The following is a 25,446-nucleotide window of genomic DNA, read 5'->3' as shown; positions in this document are numbered from 1 at the left end:
AATGTTGAACTGCGCATGAGCTGTAACACCAACACGTCACACTCACGTTTTAGTTACATGGCGGTAACGCATACACTATCGAAATACTTTGCATCATTTGCATCTTTGCTATGCATTTCTGCGTAGCATTTTGCAATTTTGCAAACTACCGCTCTCTTTTGCACCGAGGTAAAGACATGGTGGAGATCAGCTTTGTGAGTCGTTGTTAGGTGTTTGTAGACCTTTAGAAGGATGGTGGGTTTTATGCTGCTATGACAATTTACAGTGGCCTAGTTTTTCTATTTTTGAAGGATGATGTCACCTTGAAAATAGTACGTTATCATGGTGATGTAATTTACACAGATGTTGGTAGCAGACAGCGAAGCGCGTGAGTTTCGACTGTTGGTATTCATTTTGAGAATGCAAACCAAAACGTGTTTGTGTGCAATCGTCTGAAGACATTATCTATGCACCATAGAAACCGTACCGAGATCGCACAAGTTGTTTTCTTTTCCGTTGACACGAGCCTAGACACAAATGCGCGCTGCATGCATGATGTTATCTTGTTGAAAAGGGGGGAAATTACTTACCTACTGCGCGTTAATTAAAATCACGCCGATTAATTGTCAGTAAATGACAATCGTATTAAAAATTCAATTACTGTCACAAAAGCGATTAAATGCTGGCGTGAATGATATGTTCACGCTATGGAGCTCGTATAGACAGACAGCAGATGATAGATGCCCGTTGAAAATGTGAAGTCTCCACACAAAGCCACTCTTTGCATCCCGCTGGGTAACGACATGGAACGATCCAAAAATAACGTTTTTATGAGTAAAGTAATTTCCCCTTCTAGTGAGTGCCTGTATCTCATCACAAAATCGGACTCATATTTTGAACTATGATTTCACACTGCTACAGGCTGATCTGTAAGTGTATCAAGCAAATGCTCTCCCTCGCAAAGTCATACCATTTTTAGCAGAAAATTGCTTCGAAGTAAAAAGTGAAACACAAATATTGATGAAACAGTATTCCACGCGCGTTGTATAGATAAAATAGACCAAAGAAAATGTTCAAACACTGACCAGTTTATGTTGCCTCTAGCATCATTATTGCTGATATGCTTTGTTATCCATTTTCTATCGGTATCACAGGCGAGATCATTCACAATCGTACACAACGCCTAGGCAGCTTAGAAGATTTCAACGTTCGCTCAAACTTTCCATAAGAAAACTTTAAGCCATCCAATTTCCAAATTAAGAATAAAAGTCAGGGGTCACCGTTGGAAGTTATTTACTAGAGAAACAAATTGCCTAACGTATTAATGTCCGCCATCCTAGTGTTGACGTTATGGGGGAAAATAAATTTTTCTATTTTCGAAAAACTGATACTGCGAAAATATGTTTTACTTCAAGAGCTTTAAAATGAGCCCCCACAGGTGGCAGAAGAGAAAAGAATTGTAAAACTTCGTGCGTCCGAATATGTGTCCCCGAAGTGCATTCCACCTCAATACTGTGAAATCAGTTTGTTTTACAGTTTTGTAAAACTGAATGCGACACAAGCTTCAAAACAAACTACAGCCCCTCCTCCTCTATTGAACAATCGTGAGTGCTTGGTTTTGGTGAGATTAGGTGAGCTAAGGAGCATTCATCATCACGTTTTACAAGTTTACTGACTGTTTGGGCAAGCTTTAAGACAACCAGTTCAGAAATTTAAACGGGGTTGGAGGGACAGTGCTTTACTAAATAGGCCATACACAGAATTGACCAAATTTGTTTTGAAAGTCGATATCCCTTCTAACAAATTGTGTCTGTATACGTACGGCAAATTTAAAACCCTTGTCAGCCATTGAACAAATGGTAATTGAGTGTTCTGTGTCGGGAATGGCCTTACAGGTAATGTTACAACAATAATACATTGTGTTCCGTTCAAAAAACTGCCAAAGAGATTTCACAAAGGGCAGTCCAGGATCGTGTTTTGTATTTACCCTGCATGGCTTCAAATGGATTGTCCTCCGTGGAAGAAAAACTCGTTGCCGAATTTCGAAACCCCTTTACAGTCTCAACCGAGGTTTCTTGATAAGTGTCTGACTCGCGCGAAGTGGGTTACCTCCATAGTATCACGGTTACACTTCAAATTCTAATCTCAATTCCAAAAAAGGTGACATTCCTGCAGGGGTGTATTTAACCCGCCTAGGGTCAATGTTTTGTTTTTTTACCTAGGTCAGTATGACGGGCAATTCAAGGTACAGAAATAGAATTTAGTTACCGTAAAGGGAATACAATTTACAGAAATTTGGATTTATTTATCACAATGTTGTGGCTGTGGATATTTTGGAAGCAGTTTGTATGACAGGGGGTTCAAACGGTATGCAGAGGTCTCGCCGAAAGGCCCTAAAAGTCAACTCATTTTCAGAAAAAATGCTGGTAATGTTGGAATGTTTGTTGAGATGTTAAGAGCTGTTTACACACCGAGTGTCCAGTTACCGCATTTACTGATGACGTTTTCAACATTACACTGAGATGGAACACGGTGGCGACGGTCGTCTGGCACCGTTTATATTTTTTTCCCTGAATAGTCGTAGCGAAATAGTTACCTCCGATATATGTGCCGTGATAAAATGGAACGTGTACTAATCTGATAGGCTGGCTATCAAGAAAGCCACTTGCTCGATAATGAATATGAACAACAATTTATAAATTTGTATCATATTCACAAATAAATTTGTAAAACGGCGTTTTAATTAGATAAAGCAATATTACTTTGACATAAAGAGGTCCTTACCTTATTTTGAATTGAACTACGCGAAACATTTATTCCTTGAACGGATACGAATACAAAATTATTCTCATATAGAATAACGTTGCGTGCTCGATACACTTTACTGATGTTCGATATAACAATAAATCTCGCGAAATTTTACTACCCAGAATTTGGTAGCATCACTATACCTGAAAATTACTCCATAGTACACAGACCAATTTCTCCGCAAATATAGACTAACTAATTCTTAACATATGATAATAATGCAAATATACGTCATTCCAAAAATTCAGATGTTTTTTCTTGTATACTACTATTTTGCGACTTGCAATGATGTTTACACGTGCAACAAGTGTCAGCGTGCCAAGGACAGCAAATGGACAGCGCTCTCAATTTCTACGCCAAATAATAAATAAAAAGTATATATTTTTATTATCCCTATGATATCATTCCTGACGTTCTATATCGACAACCTTTAGTCTGAAACCCAGAAACATATGTTACCACCGTTGACGTCACGGCTCTTTTCTCTCCACCGCTCTGGCATGCAAATTTGAAGCACCTAGTTTTTGTGTACACGAAAAGTGGGCCCTCTAGGTCGATAAGCGAAATGTTCGGTATCGAAGACCCTCCAGTGGTGTACCTGTCAGTGGTAGTCAGACAAACTTTGGTTGAGTTAGGGTGGCCATTTAAGTACACAATCACTATCTCGCGACAGACATATCGGTGAAGGTGGTGTAATGTTTGCGGTCTCGCCACGGGCACGAATATGTAGTTCATGGAGGGCTCGCTAACCCCCATTCCGAGACAGGGGAGGGATTTTTGGTCTACCGACATGTCACTATGAGCGAAGACAAGATTGAAAATTTATTCGTAGCGTGTGATTTGAACCGCAGCGGTTACATAGAGGAGGAAGACTTCAAGCCCTGTGCGGGGACTTGTCACTCCGCGAAGACGAGTTTGCCCAGGTGTTCCGCGAACTCGATCGAGATGGGGACGGGAAAATTAGCCTAGCGGACTTCACCAAGGGGTTTGAGAGCGTTGGGGAATTGTTTTTCCGCGAGTATGTCGGCTTCTCCGGCACTAATGGCCAGGCTGCCCCTCGATATGCACACGAGTCGTCCGACGTGGCGTGGGAATCCTTCCATTACGATCTCGGCAAAGACATAACTCTGCTATCAAGGTAATGACAATAACTTTTGCTTTCAGTTGAACCTTGTAACCTCCAGATGCCGAAACTTTTAATGCTCTCGCTTGGCAATTATGTCCGCTTCGCACCGCATGGCGCTAAAAAAACTCCAAGCTGCATAAATAATGCATAGTAACAGTATAGCTATGCTCAGGCGTCGTTTGACCACTCGCATGTTTACCAAGCTTCATGAAATATTTAGTTCACGAACATTAACCTAGGTTGATACCAAACACTATATCGATATTATATACACGAGTGAATAAGCTGATAAGTAAAGGCTTGATGTTTAAGGATTCTTACATCTCTTGTACCTTAGGGTTGATTTTTTCCACGAGTCTTCGAGTGGAGAGCACAGTGGACAAAACTTCAATAGCATCGATTATATCAACAAGTCTTTTGTGTTTGCACGATTGTATTGCTAAGGATTTGGAGCGCTGATCAATTTGACTTTGTTTTACTAACCCGTTATGCGTTGTTATGAAACACGCCCTTATGCTTTGGTAGGAAGAGCTACCTTGAAAATTTCTCGGTTTTAAAGATAAATCGCGCAGCGGTCCACCGGTTGTTTTCATTGGATATTACGGATTAAGATACAGCATTATCTAAACTTGGTCCGCACACGACCCTGGTGTCGATGGACCGTGCATATCTCTGGTATCATGGGTATACAGAGGTCAAGCGATAGACTGTCCGGTTCACCCCCATGAGACCTTTGATTGACACCAAGGAAAAGTTGCAATTATATATGCGCTTCAATGACACACAGGGATCATATTACGGGTCAAAACACCGTGCCATCGCTCAGCGATGTCACCATATGTCAGCGATCATCTATCAATTCTAATACGAACACAAAACATGCACATATAGCATACAGCAAACATACCACACCGCTGCCTCAGCCCGCATATATCTGTACACATCGCGCGATCAATAGATAGTGCTTGGGTGTCACTGTTGTTATCGTGGTGGTGTACACAACAACATAGACAACAACTACAGAGCATGAAGAAGGATACCGTCATATTTCTTCGGTGACTGTGCTTTTATTAGGAGCCCTGTAGTTAAGTCGACTACTGAAGTGGCTTGTCCTCTGGTCAAGAAAATCCTACATTATTAGCAATAAACGACCCTAACAGAGAACTCATAAACACCTGGTCTACTTATTACGGAGCGCCGTTTCCAAGTCTCTGAATCATAGTCGTTCCGATACTACTGTATAACTTATACCTACGAAGACATCTATTATTAAAAAAATCTACGTTTCAAATGTTTGTTTCATTTTACTTTTTAAAAATATTTCGGTATGTCACGTATAATCGCATAAATACCAGAGGAAAATAATACAGTATCAGTTTAGATCGGAGCAAATATGTATGTGTTATTTCTATCACATATTGATGTACATTGTACGTTAAATTATTTAATTTAGGCGGCTGCCTCATCGATCACCACTTGATCGAGGTGACTTTAATGAAAGGCTCAAGATGTCTGTGTTTGTAGAGGGAAATCACCCTTCAAAAATACTAGCAATAATGACATAACCAGGGAAGCGTCAAAACCGCTTTAATGGCCATTTAATATCGTGTGGGATCAAACAATGCTATTGAATTGGGTCGAACACAGATCAAACATCAGGAACGTTACATAATGTAAAGCGGTAATTCGTTCCTGACAGCTCCATTACTTAGACAATATCAAAGATGTCTTCGCCTTGAATCCCGCTCAATTAGCAGTTAAATGAACAGCCAAAACACTCGTTCAGTTTTACTATAGACCCTCGGTTTTACATTTATGAGGCTAAAAGAGAACGTCAATGATTTACTAGAGCTTTTGAATAGTCCCCGACCTTGTTTTGTTTCCCGAATAGGACTGTGGCTAAATATAATCGACGCCGCTATATCACTTGAAAACGTGTTGTATTTTGTTGCGGCAAACACGTCGGCGAATTATTAAAATCCTTGTTCGATTTGTACAAAAAGTAATTTTTTTCTATATGGATCGTTTCGTGGCCCCAGTTCTCTATTTTGTTCCTGAAAATGTTGACTTCAATACCTTTGATGGCTCTATTAGGGATTTATTTTGCATGTATTCACCACGTTCGCCAGATTATAAATTGGCCTGCGTGCCTAAACATGTCCGAGTTTGCCGTCCAGCACACAGGTACAGCACAGTTTTTGTAAACTTGTTGCTGCTGCACCGCATAACTAGGCAGGTTACGTTAGAGAGACCTTTTAGAGACTTCGTGACAAATTTGCAAGCAATAAAACTACTAAACAAGGCAACTTAATGAATCTATATGACTGCGACCACAGATACAGTCTACGAACTGCTGAAGTATTTTCCCCCACGCCTTTGTAATTGTATGCACTTTAAAAGTCGAAGTTAATACTCTCTCCATTGGCTTTGGAACAATGCCAAATGTGACCCCAGCTCGAAACTGGTGACCTTTCGTTGATTGGACATAGAATAGAGGGCCAGAAATAAATTCGCAGCATTCCAATTTGTTAAAATTATTTCATGATAAATAAATTGAGCCTTCTCGTCCGTCATCTCTCAATGTCAAAGTTAAAAGCATTCCTACCCTCATACACAGGAGGCACTCCATGGAGCTGACTCGTATTCCTCATCATTTTCACGTGGAATCTGCTCCTCCACCCAAGTGAATTAATAAATTGACGTAAATACAAAGTCGCCTGACAGTTCACTATTTTACATTGTAACGAGGTTTCATCAAGGTTGCTGACATAAACGGATGAAAGGAAGGCTCTTCAATATGTACTTAATCATAATTCCCGAATCCCCTTGCAACTTAGGAATAGGAGTAATAATATGCAAATCGGCAAATCACGACGACGACATCTGATAGAGATGTGTACTTGGCCATGGAGACAGTTTTAAAACGAAAATCGATGTTTCAATATATTTAGGCCTATATCACTACCGTTGGGCTCTTTAGCTCTGGAAAAAAGTGCCGATTCAACCATTAATTTTTGTGTTAGGAATAGTAACTCTCCCTTTTACACCATTCTTGTGTCCGTCGCGCTAAGAACGACAGGTGGTTTCTGAAAAGAGGCAGAAAATTGCTTTTCTGACATCTGTGACCCCTTCTTTGTTGCCAGCAAAACGGAGGGCGATTTACATATTTTTTCCCAGGCTGCGGGGTCAATTGGAAGGTCGTACAGACTTGGAACCACACTTGGTCACATGATCCACAGTACCACTGATTTAGACAAAATAATGATTCTGCGTTTTGCAGGAATTTCAGTGATACATTTTAATAGTCGACCACTGCCAACGAGAAACTTAAAGCTGCCCTTGAAAAAGGCTTCCTTTTTGTCAAGCATTTTTTCTCATTGAACCACAACGTTTTCATTCCAGAACTGATGACCTGCAGAAATCCATAGGGTTCCCATTTGTACACATTTGATTCCATGCAGTCCTCACCAAGGACTAAAAGTTCATGGTCACGGATTAACAAATTGGTATTTGAGTGTTTTTATAATCCGAGAAATTTTGCCTTGACTCATAATTGTAGTCAAGCTTTTAAATAAACAAAAAAAAATGAAATATTTTATTTTTTGCGATATACGTCACAAGATTGGGTTACGTTCCATTCCAAGTGCACACGTTCCCCTAGAAACGGACTTACATCACGTTTGAATTGACACGTTTTACGCCTACATGAGAAATTTTAATCTAGAATAATGTAAAATCCCCGAGGATTTTTTTTTATTTCAAATTGTTTCATTCATGAAATGAATATCAGCTTAATATCGGACAAGATTGCCGACACAGTATAATATAATATAAGTTCATCGTACCCCGACGTTTTTGTGTCGTTGTTAGTCGGTATGTCCTGTAACAGACGGCAACTGACCAATAAAAATTTACGAAATGAACGGCAGAGTAGAACACATAGTTATACTTAATTATTTGCTGAGCCACAGTCAATAACAGCAGCCATTTTGGTTTCTGTCTTTCTGTTAAAACTGTTAATAAATTCAGAATAGAACAATATATTTCGCGCACAGATTTGGCCGCTTTAATTCGTCACCTTTCACGTTACATTGTCGCTTGCCGAGTTTGCAATAATCGGCAAACTGCGCGTGAAACTATTCGCACATCGAAAATGATGGTTGTAAAACTTTTCTCATACTTTACTCAGGGTTTTAGTCTCATAGTCCCAAATAAAATTTGGCATCATCATTGTTCATGTTAACACTGCCATTGGAAATTATATTTTCGATTTTTTAAAAACATCAAGACGGTGTCAAGTTCAATTTCAGTGGACTTTTTAAACCGTAGTCTTCACAAGCACCTGACCAGAAGGATTCGATTTTGAGAATTCTCAATTCCATCCCGAAACAAAGTCTACCTGGAAAGTCTTTACTTTGTGCCAAATTCATCACAATCAACGGCCAGGCGTCGAGAATTCTAATGCTGCCTGTTGAACCGTACGTTTCCCCTGGATACTATTTTAATCATGAAAAACCTCAGTTATTTTGGTCAGATTATCTCACAAGTATGTACTTCCTCTCTCCCCGGATTCCTCCAGATGCAGAGGGAACGGGGAAAATCCGATCGCGCGCAGATCATCGGAATTTTCAACAGGAAGTGAGATTGCCGAATGAAAATACTTCCCGCCAACTTGATTTCGTAACCATAGCTACAAAACTCTCTCACTTGCATTTTGGTAGATTCGCAGTATCGCGATATATCTGACAGCGGGGAATCGTTTCTGTCGCCAATTCGATGACGCACTTTCAAATTACAAAGCTTTATCTCAAACAGTTGGATTTTTTACCTCAGCTCTGAAGGAGATAAAATTTTAACGTTCCCATGGCGATGAAAAGAGTTCCATATTCGCCACCCACTGTACTTTGAACCGATAATTTTAGGTGTCTTTATCTATGATTGAATGTAACATAGTCATAAATGGGGCCAGGTTAGAATATGACAGGATAACGCCATACAGAATATCAATTAGATTGAAGTGTTGTTCAAAGGAGTCTCCTTTGGTGTTGCTTTGAAACTCTGCATCCAAAAGCCATGGTGACTAGCGGTATGTGCCACGTGCACAACTTTTCACGTGAACGACCAATACAGCCATATTGACCTGAAATGAAGTAGTTGCAAAACTCCTGTTGACTAAAAAGAACCTAGCAGAGAGTGGGGTTTTCATGGTCAAATATGTGGCAGAAAACATACTATTGTATAGAATTAATATGACCTGGTTTATTGAGTCTGAAGGACATATTTTCAAAAATAAAAACATGTTCTAGCTTTTTAGTACCCTAGTAAAGTACCTGCAAAAAGTACAGACCTTCAGAAAATCAGAAAAGTAGAATTGTCTTTGTAGGACTTGCTTAAAGGGGTTGTAAATTTGCTGTATTTAATATTTGTGAATATTACCGGTACAAAAAAGACAGTTTGGTTTAACTTTGTGACAATATGACCTTTATTAAAGGCCTTTCATGCAAATTATTATCGGTCCCTTGAAGCACTGTCATCATGCGGAATCCAGATCCGAATATGAGCAAGAGTTGGAAAAAATAACGTTATGCGTATCTCCGTGTCCTAAGGGCAATAAGTATCGTTAAGTGAGTCGCAACGGACACTTGTTGATTCTCCACGTCTCTGATTTTGTTGCCTTACCACAGATCCTAACTTAGGGTGTATCACAATTTAAGTTGCCATACATCACAGAAAGCCATCGTGTAGTCTAGTCGTACGAATACAGTCATACATTTGAAATAGGATCATATAATTTAAACGGCATACGATCTGAAGTTTTATCACAGTTTATTTCACAATCCAATATGGTTAGTCAGAAATTGCAATGTGCATGGATCATAACATCGCTTCTACCAACAAAATGAACGATCAAACCATACTTACAGTTTGAAAATATTGACATTTCATCATATCGCCAGATTGATTGTTTAATATACCACTTAATTGACTTAAAGGATGTCTCGCTGAAAAATACCCCGGATGGAGACACGTCGCACAACTCAGTCTGGTTTGATTGAAGCGTGTGAAAGGAAGTGTACTTGACCCGAGGATTCTGCGTATAACACTCCACTTTTGAAGGAACGGGAGTATTCAGTTGAAAACTGACTAAATTCAAAATTTACACATGTAACATATGTGAACGATATCATCGTAAGTTGGCAACATGTATGCAAACAAAGAGCTCGTGAAATTCAGAGTTTTTAGTGCAGGAATTATCAACATAGGCAACAACGTGAGGCTTCACGAGTTTCTTTGAAAAAAAACTCCGAGGATATAGTAACGACGCAATTATATCAGAAAACAGTTATCGCAAATAATCATCTGAATTCTTTCAACATGGCGAGGGCGGCACAAAAAACTGATCGTTCGATAGGGCTTTGTGTATTTCAAGCCACCTGAGGGGTCCATCTATAGAAACCATATCGATTTCCATGATCGCCACAACTGGATTTCTGTCAGGGAACAAAAGGCGTCGTTAACTGAGGGAAAGTTGAATTCATTGTTTCGTATCGGCGACAACATACCATATTCAATAATCTGTGTCGAGTGGCACGTATTCGCTGTACCGTGTAATTGAAATTTTTAGAAAAAAAAGAGGAAGGATATTGTACGTGTACTTATCCATAATCAGCCTAACAAGTATCCCTCCGTGTCTTTCATTCGATTGTAATTTTTACCGACAGTTCGGAAGTTTATTGACAGTCGTTAGCTTTTCAGGAACGTTTCTGATAGAAAAGATAAAAGAGATTTCTGAACAACAGAAATTGTAGATGATAATAATTCACAAGTTGTGTTCTTTTACCCGAATTGACGAATCCACGAGTAAGACATTCTAATAAATGTCTGAAATGTAAAGAAAAACGATGCTGATAATTACTTGCAGCGCAGAAAAAAAAATCTGAAGCGAAAATCGGAGCGGCAAGTTGTTGGTGTTGGCGGGAATGCTATCAGTTACTTTCTGGTCCACTGCAAAGTAACTGATTACTGTCGTTGGCTTCACATTAGAGTGAATATGTCGTTATGGTGCAGCCGTATTTTGGTCTAATTTTTATCACATCAGTCATTAATGTCGGAGTCCTCATCATTTTTTTAAAAATATCAGTTACTCTATTTTTATCTGTGACAAGGAATACAGCATATGGTATGAACTTTGACCATTTTCTTCGGCGACGACGACGACGATGATAATAATAATGATGATTATAATAATAACAACAACAATACAGATGTCCTCACGAACCTTCAAAATTCCAAACTGACCTTAGATACCCGTCTGCGCCTTCTACCAGATGCTGCTCGGTGCCAGAACATTATTTATAGCGCTGTTGATAAAAGACAAGTTGTTTTCAGAAATATATTTTAGTATGTATAATAAGGTTTACAATATGCGATTCAACTTATCTGGACACGGTTGAGTAAACGTAACATCTACATAAATCAAGTTTATCCGTGGATGAAAGAAAATTTATGATTTTAGTGTCATTTTTAGCACGGTCTTCTTTATACGGTGATCCACAAACACTACACAACAACTACAATTGTCGTGTACACATCCGAATACACGGATTATGCAAAGACTATCTTATCATTTGATCGAAAGATGTCTTATCGCCGTCAAAACTTGAAAATTATTTCGGTATTTGATTACTTCAGCGCTAAGGATTTCTGTAAATATTAATGGTGTAACTATTTTATGGTACCCACACACGTGAGAAATGGCGTGACCTGGGTAACATATGGATGTATATGTGATCGCAGGTCGTAAAAAAAGCTAGGTATATGATATTAATGGCTTTAATATTCACATGTATGTATGTATTTTTACCAGGGTATTTGTCATTATTTTTGCGTATTCAAAATGAGTATGCATATTTAATAATTTATCTAGATAGTTGCAAGAGTATTATACAAGATATTTTTAACAGAAAGCACAACCTTATCTCGAGAATGTACCACAAGATAAGCCTCGAGAGGCTATGTTTTTCATTTTTCTCTTCTAAACTCGAGACAAATGAACTATGACCAAATGCCAATCTATGACGCAATCGGCTGACGCTTTTTGAAAAGCTAAATTTCCAATCATGCCGTAAATTTTTCCCAAATTTTATCGCGGTGTTGTGTTGCATGGCAATGTGGACACCTGTTTCCTCCATGAAAAACTACTCGAAGTTTCTTTATCTGAGGGCAGTCACACAGAGTTGAAACGTATTCAACTATGAGCGTCATTTTAATCGTTTTATCAACCCAAGCAATTGTACCCGCTTGCACCATCAATTAATATCTTCGATTCATCTCTTATTAAGTCGTGGCAATACCCGAGAACAACATTAATCCAATTGAAAGCTCCCGTTAAGGAAAACGTTTGAGCAGAGTAGCTTCTTAGGCGGGAAAAATGTAGGTATTCAAGCAGCGAAATTTTTGTAGTGTCGAACTTTTTGCCTGGCACCGGCTCAATGAATACGGTTAATGACCGTTGCGCTCATCGCGAGGCTGCAGGCAGTGCGTGCATGCCACTCCTTGTTTGATATCTTTGGAAACGACACTCTTTCAATTAAAAAAGACTACAATATGGTTATGTATTTTCAGTGCAATATGTCAAACGGGACTCGAGATTTTGCTGGAAAATTTGCATGATAATAACAGCGAGTACCGTAGTTAAGATACCGATTATGATAGCAATACAAATCGAAATATGGCAGACGACGTTGTCCCCTGCAGCGATGAATTTTTGCGTAGATGAAATTTTAACGGTAGAAAATTATTTTCGTGGTACCCAATCGTTATTTTTGCCAGCTGAAAAATATGGTTTTGCGATAAAATCACAAACAGCATACGAAAGCCTCGCAAAATATTAAAAATATCACACTACAGTGCCAGATTTATATTTAGAACACCCTGTTTGATTTTATACTCTCATTAGGAATAATCAGATCACTGTTTCAGAATTGTAAAGAATTACATTAAAATATCTCATTATAAAATTTCTGTATTGAATAACAATAAAAGTAGTTGTTCTACCACAAAATTAAAATCCTTTCATTTCTTGTAATTTGTACGACATCCTTCATGTCATGTCTCGCTATTTGTTCATAAAAAATGCATGGAAAATCGAATTTGGGTCAATCCTTTTAGACATCAGCCATTTCAATCTTAACATTTTGAATAATAGGTCGAGAGTGTAGCATAAGTAAATTTATGCATTTAACAGTACAACATATGGTTGATTTCACCGTTAGCAAGAACGGCTGTTGCCACTGTTTATGGCTCTCATGTGTCATTTAAATTTCTCTCCTTTTTTTTCTCCCATCGACAGCCAAGAACACGTTTGTGAATTATATCAACAGCTCCACGCATCAGAAGTACCACAGTTAATTGCATTATTTGAAACTATCATACTGGGAGTCACGAAAGACTTAAAATCCCAACATGCAGAAGTCAACAGACTCGAGAAGACGCTGAGAAGGTAAGCAGTCTACATTTCCAGTCGCTGGAGGGCGCTAAACCCCGAGATCCTAGCCAAGTGGCATGCCATCGCATTTCGCTACATAGTTAAGTTTCAAAGCCTAAGGGGAAAACTGAGAGGAATTAATGTGTTCAGAATCGAGTGTAATGTAGGAGAAGCAAAAGCTAGCGTTCAGCGAAAGGCTGATTTTTGAATTAATCGAACGTTAATCTATTTTGTTTGTTTCCTTTTTGGAGATTTTTGGAGGATTAAATATTCAACACTATTTTTTCTGTCCTGAACGCAAAGAGCTTCTTTATAACTCCGTATGGGATGTATATATAGTCTTATAAGATCGACTATAATGTCGTTACCGTCTGCCGTATTTTCGAAACTAAATAAGTACTTATCCATGGGTGCTTGAGAAGCTATTTATAAAGTCTGCACATTGTGCATGTATACATATGTTCAGGACAGCTTTGATTTCTAGGAGAGTCTGTCATTTCTATGTTTGTAAGACCAGCTGTTATCAATGTGGAAAAGAAAGGAACCCAATGTTGTCGGCTTGTGTCTCTGACCCTTGAAAGCAGTGGTTAGAAAACTCTGCCGTGGATGTCCACATCTTTGTCCACTGTACACTATTGTCATGGTTTGTATTCTGTTGATTTTTTTTGCAATCCCATGGTATCAGCCCATCCATTTTTGCAGGGCTCGCTTCCGGCTATTCCTTTGGATAAATATAATAGATAAAAGTCTTCCCTTGAACTATTTACCAATAACTGTGTACACACGCGACTGTTTTACGCATTCCTTTGTCAGCCAAACACACTGATTTTTTTCCTCCGTTTTCGTCACAACTTGACAGGACCAGTGATGCAAATCAAGAGCATCTAAAGCAGTTGGAAGATGAGATGGATACGCAGATGATACGAATTGAACAAAGGATACGTCAAGAGGTTTGTGACCTTTGAACTATGCGGTGGAAACAACACAAACGTTTGCAATGGAAAAGAATACCTTTGTTTGCTCCGTCTTGCCGATGCATCATGGGAGATGAGTGTTGGTAGAAATTGAATTCCGTCAAAATTTCGCTCAAAATGTGTTTACATGCGAGCCATATGTTGGACTTCCACGTCACTTTGTCATCAAACTTTGTCTATCATTTTATGACGTATTTTATTTTATCTTACCAACAGGAAAGGGACAGTGCAGAGCTGGAAAAATTAGACATGCGCAGACAGTTTGAGACTGAGATTTCAGAGTTGCAGGCCAACTTAAAACGCTTCAGTAAGGTAAGGGCAAATAAATATTTTGATTTTACTCGTCACCAGCTGGAGAAATTTTTGTGTTAGACTTTTTATTCCTGAATTTTAATCAATGCCAGAAACATGTGTACCGATCTCTGAAATTTGTGATCTCATTTATGCAATAATCTTTTTTCACCTAGCTTGAGAGCAGGTTTCAGCGAGACAACGGGAGAGAAGAAATGGTGGCCGGGCTTAGGAACCAGGTGGATAGTCTAATGCAGGAGAAAAGACGGTTGAAGAGTGCCTTGACGGAATCAGAGACGAATCTTGCGATATTGCGCAGCGACCTTGCCACGACACAGTCTGAGTACGAAGAACAACGAGGTGCAATAGTAAAGTAAGTATAGTTTGACCGATAGACGGCGCTATATCATGAAAATGTCGCAACACTTACTTCACCAGAGATTTAGTTACAACTGAAATCTATGTGACAACTTTTTATTGCGTTTGGATTGAATCGCCATGGAAATTCTTCAACGACTTAACACAACTAAACCGATGACGTGATTCTTAAAGACCTTGCCGGCATGCCCCCATCACCTCTATATCTCTCCGAGCCATTCATCGATATCTTCGTTTGTTTTGCTTGTTTTTTCAGAGAAAAGTCCGCAATCAGCGAATATGAACAAGAACACGAGAGTCTAACCAGGCAGCTTCACCTACTGCAGTAAGTAGGATTAAAAACAACCCTTTACCGCGTGTGAATGGCGGATTATTCTGCACATAACCCAATTTGTCAAACTAAACAACAATGTTAAAATGCGAGGGATATTCCTATCGTATTTCTTTCTCATCGTTACTGTGTCAATTTCTTTCACAGAGATGCCAATAAGAAGCTGCAGGACACAAACGACGATCTCAGGGCGGCGTTAGAAGCCAGTAAACAGATGAACAGAGTAAGTATATGCAAAGCATATCTACGATTCTGTCAGTGTTGTTCTTTACTATATATGAAACCCCACTCACATGAATTTATGAATATATAAGATTCTGATAGCGTCATCCTATATGCTCAGTCAGAATATGTCAATGCTAAATAAGTCCTTTGCTTTTCCATCTCACAGGGGATGAATAAAAGTAGGAAGCATTTTAAACAAGGATCCTTCATGAACGACTACATCGACGAGGAAATGCCCACAGAAAAGTGAGTACAAAAATAAAATGTGTAAAATATTGCCAATAAGTAATTTGAAGAACAATTTTATCTTGAATTCAAACGCTAAAGACCGTTTTAAAGTTTTGTCTTCTTGGATTAATATATGTATAATGTCATCTCGATATTTTGAACAGAGAACGAAATGGAGTACCTGAATTTTCAACTTCAAAAAACAACCGTAATTTCTGATCTGATTTTCGATAAGTCGATCACTGTGAACTCGTCACAAAAATCTAACTTCTGATGCTTTTGGATTCATGGAATTAGTCTGCGGTTTTCTAATGTACTCTATTATGCACCCAGTTGCATCTTTTCATTTCTTGTCATGGATTTGACTTTTTTATCGCTCTTGTGGGTTATTTGTGTAGTAGTGTCATTGTTTCTATGGCGTCGGCATTTGGCACTTGTGCATGTCTTAATACCACTGTTTTATTTCATGTAGACATTACTTGGTTCATATTTAGCTCCCATTGCGTTCCCTTTTTAAACAACTTGCAAGACTCTGTCCTGGATAATTTCTTCCGCGCGAAAAAATCAATAACAAATGTTTAAAAACTGCAACGTGAGAAAATATCATCGCGTCAAATATACCTGTCTTGTCATTACCTGTTGTTGTACAGCATACGTAAACTTTCGAGACATTAAGTTGACCTTGGCATCTTTGTTCACAGCGATGATCAGGTTGACACGCACGCGCAGAAATCCGATGCTCTCTCACTGCCACAGTCGAAACGAGGTTCAAATAGCCACGGAACTGAACGAACAAAATGGTATGACTGACAACAAGTGAAGTCGTTGTAAACTTAGCTACTATTGAAATGATAGTTTATGTTTGTATTCGTCATCGTTCCATCTATCCGAAAAAATTCATTACATAAACATTACCATTTAACATTGATTAACATTTAAAATGTCTGGGTATTGGTTTCATTTCATTAAAATACATCACATAAGTTAAAATACATCGTGCTTCAGAAAAAGTAATGCTACAATGGTGTCTAAACTTCACGCGAAAAATGCAGAATCCTACACATACTTTTTACGCATACCTTTTTATCGTTCGCTTACCGCCCCCCCCCCCCCCCCCCCGCCGCTGAATCTTTTAGTCGTGTGTTTCTGAAACTACGACAGCTTCAGGAATTTAATGTCCATCGATCGATTCGTCGATCATTTCGTAATCTTCATTTTCAATGAAACGTTTTGCTTTTGTTTGCGCATATTAGTGACTCGATTGAGCTTTACTCATCAAGATGTATGCTTTTTTCTCACTGTATACAGATTCTACCATCTCGCTTCATTCGTCGGTCCACATTTGACTATTTCATTGTTTTCCCTTGAGGTTACATTTCATTTCCTACGGAATTATAGCTGTAACTTTTGATACTTTGTTTACTATCTTCGTTCAAGAAAACAAGTACATATTTGTATTCTTGTATCTACAGTATGCTGAAACACAAACTATTAGTCTTGTCAATATAACGCACCATGCACAACATGGAACGCTATTGTTGACAAATGAATTGTAGTTTGGACTAAATGTACACACACGCGGGCTATGCAGACAAGTTGAGCGCTAGGCATTTCCCCGTGATTTTATAAGTAGAGCTAAAATGCTATTTTGCAATCTGTCAAGGAAAACAAAATTATTCTAGAAAATACATAATAAATTACACCTAACAGAACTTTAAATTAAATATAAAATCATGGAAGATTCTACTCAGTTGTAGGGAAACACCATAGAACTGCACAGTCCCTCTATAGAGGGACTGTGAGAACAGCAACCGAAAGTTCATGGCCTACCTCATTATTAACCCGACCAAAGTAGTATAGACGATGTGACTGGGATCGTCACTTATTGTCGTGATCTCTCGTTGATTCTCACAGCAAACGATCGCGGACGTCGCGGGCACCGTCATTCGATGAGGAAGCGCTGGCGGTATGCGATCCAGGTATGAGGGCGTCTCCATACCAACAAACCATGGACTACGACAGCTGGGATGTCGGTAAGTACGGTGTCATAGGTTATCACCATGAAACCATTTTGCATTGGTAATGTTAAGCGCACTTGCACATCATATCAGAGATGCATGGTAATGGACTTGCTCTAGGCCAGCACTTCGTTAAATTCATGACTTCTTATAGTATTAAATGTCCATAGAAATAAGTGTATTGTTTCCGTTCGGTTGACCGCCAACTTCGAAAATAAAGTATCTGATAAAAGTAAACATGTTCTTGTGTGATGTGAATTGTCAATATATTTTTTTTGTTAATAATGCATGGTCATTATGTTAATTTATTCAAAGCACTCGTAATCGAGGACTGGCAGGGTGAGTGGTGATGGTGTAGAGTTCACAATAAAGTTTACTTTATTAAGTTATTAATTCACTTTTACTTTAGCATCTGTGTGTGTGCGCGCAAATTAATCCTGTTTCACTTTTTTGTGTTTTTGGTGATCGTCATACTGATTAATCTTGTATATGCTTCATAGGGTTCTTCCTTTTTGTAATAACATAACTGTTGTTTTCTTGCATGTTTATGTGACGACTTTGTCACTTTATGATCCGTCATAGAAAAAAGACAGAAATTTATCTCAGTGATATCTTGCTTCGCCGAGACCTTTCCTTTCCTGCCAAATCCTTAAAACTTACCCCAGCGGCCCCGTCTGATTGCCCCACTCTGAACAACCATATGTGCACCGCACGGGTATGAAAAAAAAGGAGTTTATGGTTTAGCCGATACTTTCGTACATTCAAAGTCATTAAGACAACTGAGGTGTGACCACAGTCCCTCCTTCACCAGCAGTAGAGGTTGATGGACTGTGATACACCTGCGCTTTGAATAGGGCAGGTAGACGTTTATTATACCGTCTAGGCACAGGATAACGCTAACACCTTTTCTAACCATACAGATTCTGGAAACTCAACGATGCGAGATCCGTACGAGGATTCTGAGTACGATCCCAACAGCATAGAGGATGACATTTGCAGACTTGGCAGCCCTACGCCAATCGCGAACGAGGATGAACACATGCAAAACCTTGCCGAGACAGATGTAAGTGTAAAAGTTCAATAATATAGCATTTATATCACGGTCACTATAGATTTACTCTGCAACAGCGCAGATAGAGTGTTTGTTTTCCCATTTACGACATTCTGTAACACTTTTACTTTTGTCGCAGGTGTCACGTGACGGCAGCGTAAGTGACATCACAGTGGTTCGAGCAAATAGTTACATGGCGGTTGAAAGACCGCCAACTCCAAAACGAGCCAGCCCTTCACCGAGCCAAAGGAGCAATGATTCGAGAGCGTCCCGTCCTGGTAGCGGAAAGCGAAGAGCCTTGCCAACATTACCGATGCGGGTAAGTAGAATTCGACAGCTCCAGAACATTCGGTAATTCTTGTTAAAATCAGAAAGTGGTTCACTTTATGCTAAAATTCTTGTCAATCCCAAGTGAAACTCCCAATCTTGATGTCTTTGCAAATCCCAGGGACTAATTTTATCTATTTAATTACTTATTTACACTTCTAGCGAGCTACCTATTACTCAAGTGAGTAGTATTTTCCGGGTTCACATAATACACACAGAAAAGCACTGTCACCACTGGACAAAATGCGCAGGCATTTGTTCACGACCGTTTCTCCATTAGCATGACGTCATTGTATTTTACCTTTTTACAAAAATCGATCTCTTCAATTTTTCTTAATTAATATACATAACCCTAATATTCATGACTTGTGACTCTTGTCAGACACTGAATAATTTTCTCACCCTTTCCCAACAGCCCATCACGCCAGCTAACGCCCCGCCAGAGAGGATGTACAAGATAGTGATGGCAGGAGATGCCGCTGTCGGCAAATCTAGCTTCATCCTTCGATTGTGTAAAGGAATATTCCACAACAATCTGAATTCAACTCTTGGTACGTGTAGTGTCTGTTGTGTTGTTTCTAGAGCTGCCAGTCTTGTGAGTTCTAAACCAGTGTACACAGCACTTGACTTATCCAAATCGACGTAAATTGCACAAAATGATAATGAAATTATCATAATTATTCATGAAATATCCGAAATTCTGCTCTGAAAAAATGGATTTTAATATTACCCAGGATGTAGAGCGATGCTTATAACAAGTCGAAAGAAACCAACAAAACAAAAGCAGCTATTATTACTTTTTCTTGAATACAATCTTTTTACTTCTCGTCCTCGCAGGTGTCGACTTCCAGATGAAGACCCTAGAGGTCGATGGACAAGTGACGTCATTGCAACTTTGGGATACTGCCGGGCAGGAACGTTTCCGCAGCATCGCTAAGTCTTACTTCCGCCGTGCGGATGGCGTGCTCATGCTCTATGACGTCACGTGTGACCGGTCGTTCATAAACGTCCGCGATTGGATGGATGCTGTGCAGGTACGTTCCCGTAGAGGAAAAAAAATGTAATCGACTTTACAAACTGGTCGAGGGATAAGCGGCAAGGCAATCAACTATTGGTATATTTCCTTGATAATTCGAAATAAACATAACATATTTTTGCTTTGTTTTCCTTTTAGGACGGTGCACAAAAAGAACTACCAATAATGCTTTGTGGTAACAAGGCAGATGCCCGTGCTGAAACGATTTCCAAGGGGAAACGGTGCGTGACGACGGCGGACGGAGAAAGACTTGCCAAGGTAAAAGAGCTTTAGTTATTACCAGAGAGAGAGAGAGAGAGAGAGAGAGAGAGAGAGAGAGAGAGAGAGAGAGAGAGTTACATATTGTCTTTATTATGTGTTTCTAACAAAAATCATTGTTTTTTTTCAGTCATACAACGCTTTGTTCATAGAAACGAGCGCGAAAGACGGAGACAACATCCTCGAAGCAGTTATAGAGCTAGCAAGGTAAGAAAGAACGCCCTCACATCTTAACTCGAGCACCACGGGCGTTCTTTTGTACATCATCAAACAACTTCATCCCTGAAATTGAAGTATCAGGGATGTACCTAGCCTGTTGAACGGGGAAGGGGGGGGGGAAGTAAATATTGGAAGGCTGGAAATGTTGCATGTTTCAGTGAGCAGAATAATGTGAATATCATTCACATTAAGCAAATATAATCGTAACATATCGAAAGTCATTACACTCGGCTAACCACTACACCCGATGATGACGATGATGACAGTAAAAGTATAATTAGTAGTCAATGTAATGATAACAACAAGAGTAAGGGGAAAGTATCTTTCATATGTCAAATCAAAAATGTTGTGCGGACCTCAACTACGTGTACTATCAGTTCAGCAGAAAGGTAGTTTGCGGGGATTTTGATTCATTCATTCATTTATTTATTTATTTATTTATTTATTTATGTATGTATGTATTTATTTGTTTCTGTAGGCGCCTTCACGAGAAGGAAGACCTTGAAGTGAAAAGTGTTGGCATGAAGCTAGAAGACCAACCACATCCCAAAGAAGAGAGCAAGTGTTGCAATCTTTAAATTATTACCCACAATTCACCGCGTGGCTTTGAAAATCACCGGCCTTCCAACTAAAGAAGAACTTACACCTTGACTAATAACTGTTTCAGATGATTTTTATCGCGTATTCTATCGCCTCGGCCAATAGTTGTGTCACCTTGAAGACTAGTTATATCCCGCCCCTTTTAGTTGTTATGTAATTGCCAGAAAAGTATTGCGATATCTGAATATTTAAACAAAAGTACTTGATTTTTACCGGATTTTTGTACATATGAAAAAAGTACTGTTTAGGAGATTTACACTATTTGTGATTCTAGGACTTTTGGTTGAAGTTTCAACGGTTCTGACTGTATCACTTCGACATTCCATTTCATTTACATGTTCGGAACATATCAAAATGTTTAGGTGTATAGGTGTAGTTAGTCAAAGAATTTGTCTTATCTGTCTGTTTGTCCCTGTGTCGCCTGTCTTTTTTGTCCGTTTGTTCAGACATTGTGTCCTCAGTTTTTGACCTATTTCTCTGTCAACGTGTTTGTCTGTCAGAAACCTGACAGCTCACTTGGTGTTCACCAAAAAGTGCCTTAACAAAACCTTTTACGGTGAAACTAAAATATTATTGTACAATCAATGTCTTACTTTTACCTGTTTCTTGTTCGTTATGGATGCAGCATTTCATGAGAAACGAAATGTAGCCATCAGTAGAATTCTTTTATGAGCCTGAAAAAAGTTATTTTTGATACTTCCGATCCACGGACAAATTTAGTACTCGTGTGCAGCTGTCTAGAGCAATGATGCAAAAAAGTGTGTAAGTTGCTTTCATTTAGTTGTCCAATGCTTCACAATCGACATCAAGCGAATATTGTAGTTTGTTTCGGAATGAGTGATTCGTCAATGCCTCTTGGAAGAGTCCTCGCCAGCGGGCGCCCTCATCGGTTATCGTAGATGTAAATTTCATTCTATACCTCAGAGTGCGTATTGCGTGCGTGGCCGGGAGAGGTGAGTGCTCTCCCGTGTATTGTAAATGTTTCCAAGGCGAGTGCGTGCATAGATGCAAAGAGTATGCAATGAAGTCTCTTGTTCGTGTGTATATGATGTGAAAATCAAATCGAAAAATATGTGCGATTCTGATTTTGAAATATTCGTTTAAGTGGTTCAAAATCCTCTATAACGATTTAGAAATGTTGGCTACACTAAACACACAAAAAGCCAAGATGATCTAAGTTTCTTACCCGTTGTTAACTCCGGACATCTGACTTCACGTACGTGTGCTGTTAGAATATCACAAAGTGTAAAAATTAATCCTCGATTTCGCCTATAAAGAGGTTTTAAACTAAAGTTGTAAATATAATATATCTACCGAAGGCTTTAAAGAAATTTATCGGTTTTTTCAGTCTAGAATTTCAATTTTTAATATTTTCAGTATTTTCAATTTCTGAACTTGAAGTTCACGACGTTCGATTGTGTGTATAGATATAGCAATGTACAAATATTCACCGCATAGCTTAGTGTACTGACGTAGGTGACAACGTGTATTGTTTCACCTGTAAGTGACACAATGATTGACAGCATACGTTGTGTGAAGGTGTTTCCTAGCAGTTGTTACTATAGTCTATCAACTTTTATCTTTTAAGTATATCAAAACATTGTACATTTGAATTCAACGCTGACAATGGATGTCAGTTTATCTCACCCTATAGCATAGGCGCAACGACCTCATCACTCCAGGTCGCATCTTTTCGCTGAGGGTAAATGTAGGAATCGTTTCAACTACCCATGATGCAATGTCAGACTTCTTTCTATCCCCCTTAGACAAGCCTATTCACAACTATTCATAGTTAGTTACATTTTTCTGATAAGGACGTATTGACTATTGAAACTGTAAGCTTTGATAGAACTAGCGCAAAAGAAAGATCGAAATGTTCGTTTCTTTTAGCAGACAATCATGGAGACAAAAATATTTCATTACAATGCAATCATAAAATGTACTTTTCACATGTAACTGACACAAGTTTCACATTTCACGTCATTCTTTTTTGATGTAAGACATACAATCATTTAAAATCCTCTCTGTATAATACAAATAGATTACTCTGTATAATATAAATAGATTAGACAATCCAACTATACAACTTTAATGACAAAGAAGATATCACAGAAATCATGCCAACCCAAATATTCAGGTTCCAATGCCAAAGTCTGCCATCGTTGAGATCTATGACAGTTTAAATTATGCAAACTTGGAAAATGATTTTTTTTGTGTTAGCTATATCTACAGGGTACACTTACATGCACTGCCAAGATAGGAGAATATGTCTCATACAGCACACATTGTCTGTGCCGTTTTAAAAACAATTACGTGCATTAGAGGACGCTGGCAGATATCGATATGGCAAGACTGAACAATAGTGGATCCATTTTCAGCTTCTGTACAATGTAACTTTATCTTAAGGGGTATGCTTGTATTTAAGTAATGAAAAGCATCCTCGGTCAAGCCTCTGTTTCTGTCATCAGTGGCAGTGGGTCTAGTGTTGTTTAGCGGTGCCATGAGAGAAATCAGACGAGTATTTTGCACGTTCTTTGATAACGCTTGTTTTATGTTTTCCATGACACTCGTCCGAAATTTTAACAACACTTTCAAAACGATTATAGCAGAGACATCCAACGGCATCGAGTTCGAAATCAAATAGTTCTAGCCGATGTGTCCCTCAAGCACAGACAAAGTGATTATAGGTGAAGGCTAGACTTGGATTTAGTGAGTTCTGCGAACACCAAATACCTGAACTGTATCCATGTACTATATACGCTGTCTGCAAAGCGACCTCTACGGTCATGTAATACGTTTCGAATTCCAATTGTAATGTGTGCTTCATAATATGTACTAGAGACTGAAGTTTAGGTTTCCGAAGTCCACCTCACGCATGAGTTCTGCACATTTTATGTTAATTGCCACCGTCTCGTTGGCAAACAGAACCCACCTGCCTCAGCGTCACACAACAATCCGGGGTGTATGTTGGTATAGGGGCAGCAAGCATTTTTATTTTAACACTTTGCAATTTTAGAGTTTATATCAGAAGTTTTTATCCCTTTTTTGCGCGCAGTCTTCCCGTTTTTGTCAAGTTCACGACGTGCATTCGGATTATGCTATACCATGGAGGTAGTAGAGACTACCTCCATGGCTATACTAACAGTTAACTTCCATAATATGAACCCTCTTGTGACCAAGCACCAAAATCTTTTTGTTTTCACTCTCATTCCCAATCATATTTTGTTTACGGTAATTATCAACAATTGTTGTACTTCGCTTGAAATCACACGATTTGTTTAAATTTGATATGAATTTCATCTTTAATGTTATTTAATTTTGCACAAATCAAAATATATAAAATAAGTATAAGAGTAATTTTTACGAGATCTATGGCAGAAAATTGTGTACTAAGTTTTTTTTTTTGTTGATTTGTTCTTTGATTTTACGTGTAATAGTTGGGTAGGTATAGAGAATAAGAAATTGCTTTTTTTCTCAGCGGTATCGGTCTAAGCTTGTATTACAGAATGTCTATGTGCAAATAAATAGCAAGAAAATGAAATGCCGATAACTTATAGCGTGAGTGTATTTTGTACATAATCTGTGAAAGTCTGAGAGAAACATAACGTGTCCCCTAGACCATGCAAGGATGTGAGCTCCTGTGTGTGTTACTTTAGATGCATTTATCGAAGTTTCTTGTTCTCATTAAATCGTGCCTAAATATCTTATCATATCCTTTCAACACAGGCTGAATGTGTATTCTGTCAAATATTACTTATTATTATTATAACTGATTATTAGACCGGACTAGAATTCGCTTGTCGTCAATAACATTTGTATTGCTCACAACGCATTGTTTTTTGCGGGTTAAATATCTCTGGAAGAAGAGAAAAATATGTTTGTTTTGTAGAACGAAATGAAAGTGTTATCGAAAATTACACATATTGACCCTCTAATATTCTAGTTATGTTTTTTTTTTCTCCACAACATACCGATAAAAACAGTACCTCGTAGATGTAAATTTCATTCTATACCTCAGAGTGCGTATTGCGTGCGTGGCCGGGAGAGGTGAGTGCTCTCCCGTGTATTGTAAATGTTTCCAAGGCGAGTGCGTGCATAGATGCAAAGAGT

General features: G+C 38.7%; 1 protein-coding gene across 9 annotated transcripts in view; it reads left to right on the top strand.

The window, feature by feature from the left end:
- LOC139140246 (ras and EF-hand domain-containing protein homolog) overlaps nt 1-24,886 on the top strand; it is a 39,328-nt gene extending 14,442 nt beyond the window's left edge. For 3 of the 9 annotated variants that reach the window (XM_070709351.1, XM_070709352.1, XM_070709353.1), the window contains exons 3-19: nt 13,266-13,415; nt 14,260-14,350; nt 14,591-14,686; nt 14,842-15,038; nt 15,300-15,368; nt 15,522-15,597; nt 15,766-15,845; nt 16,529-16,627; nt 17,742-17,860; nt 18,161-18,184; nt 18,766-18,908; nt 19,036-19,215; nt 19,639-19,774; nt 20,061-20,257; nt 20,398-20,517; nt 20,648-20,724; nt 21,215-24,886. In XM_070709351.1, the coding sequence (XP_070565452.1) occupies nt 13,266-13,415; nt 14,260-14,350; nt 14,591-14,686; nt 14,842-15,038; nt 15,300-15,368; nt 15,522-15,597; nt 15,766-15,845; nt 16,529-16,627; nt 17,742-17,860; nt 18,161-18,184; nt 18,766-18,908; nt 19,036-19,215; nt 19,639-19,774; nt 20,061-20,257; nt 20,398-20,517; nt 20,648-20,724; nt 21,215-21,314 (1,954 nt within the window). In that variant the 3' untranslated portion in view covers nt 21,315-24,886. The remainder of the gene's footprint in view (nt 1-13,265; nt 13,416-14,259; nt 14,351-14,590; nt 14,687-14,841; nt 15,039-15,299; nt 15,369-15,521; nt 15,598-15,765; nt 15,846-16,528; nt 16,628-17,741; nt 17,861-18,160; nt 18,185-18,765; nt 18,909-19,035; nt 19,216-19,638; nt 19,775-20,060; nt 20,258-20,397; nt 20,518-20,647; nt 20,725-21,214) is intronic. The other 6 variants (XM_070709357.1, XM_070709358.1, XM_070709359.1 and 3 more) reach the window with 3 other exon arrangements.
- Nucleotides 24,887-25,446: the final 560 nt, after the last annotated feature.

This window comes from Ptychodera flava, chromosome 9 (assembly GCF_041260155.1).
Source record: "Ptychodera flava strain L36383 chromosome 9, AS_Pfla_20210202, whole genome shotgun sequence".
Classification (NCBI taxonomy): Eukaryota; Metazoa; Hemichordata; class Enteropneusta; family Ptychoderidae; genus Ptychodera; species Ptychodera flava.
This window is presented reverse-complemented; position numbering and strand designations above follow the sequence as displayed.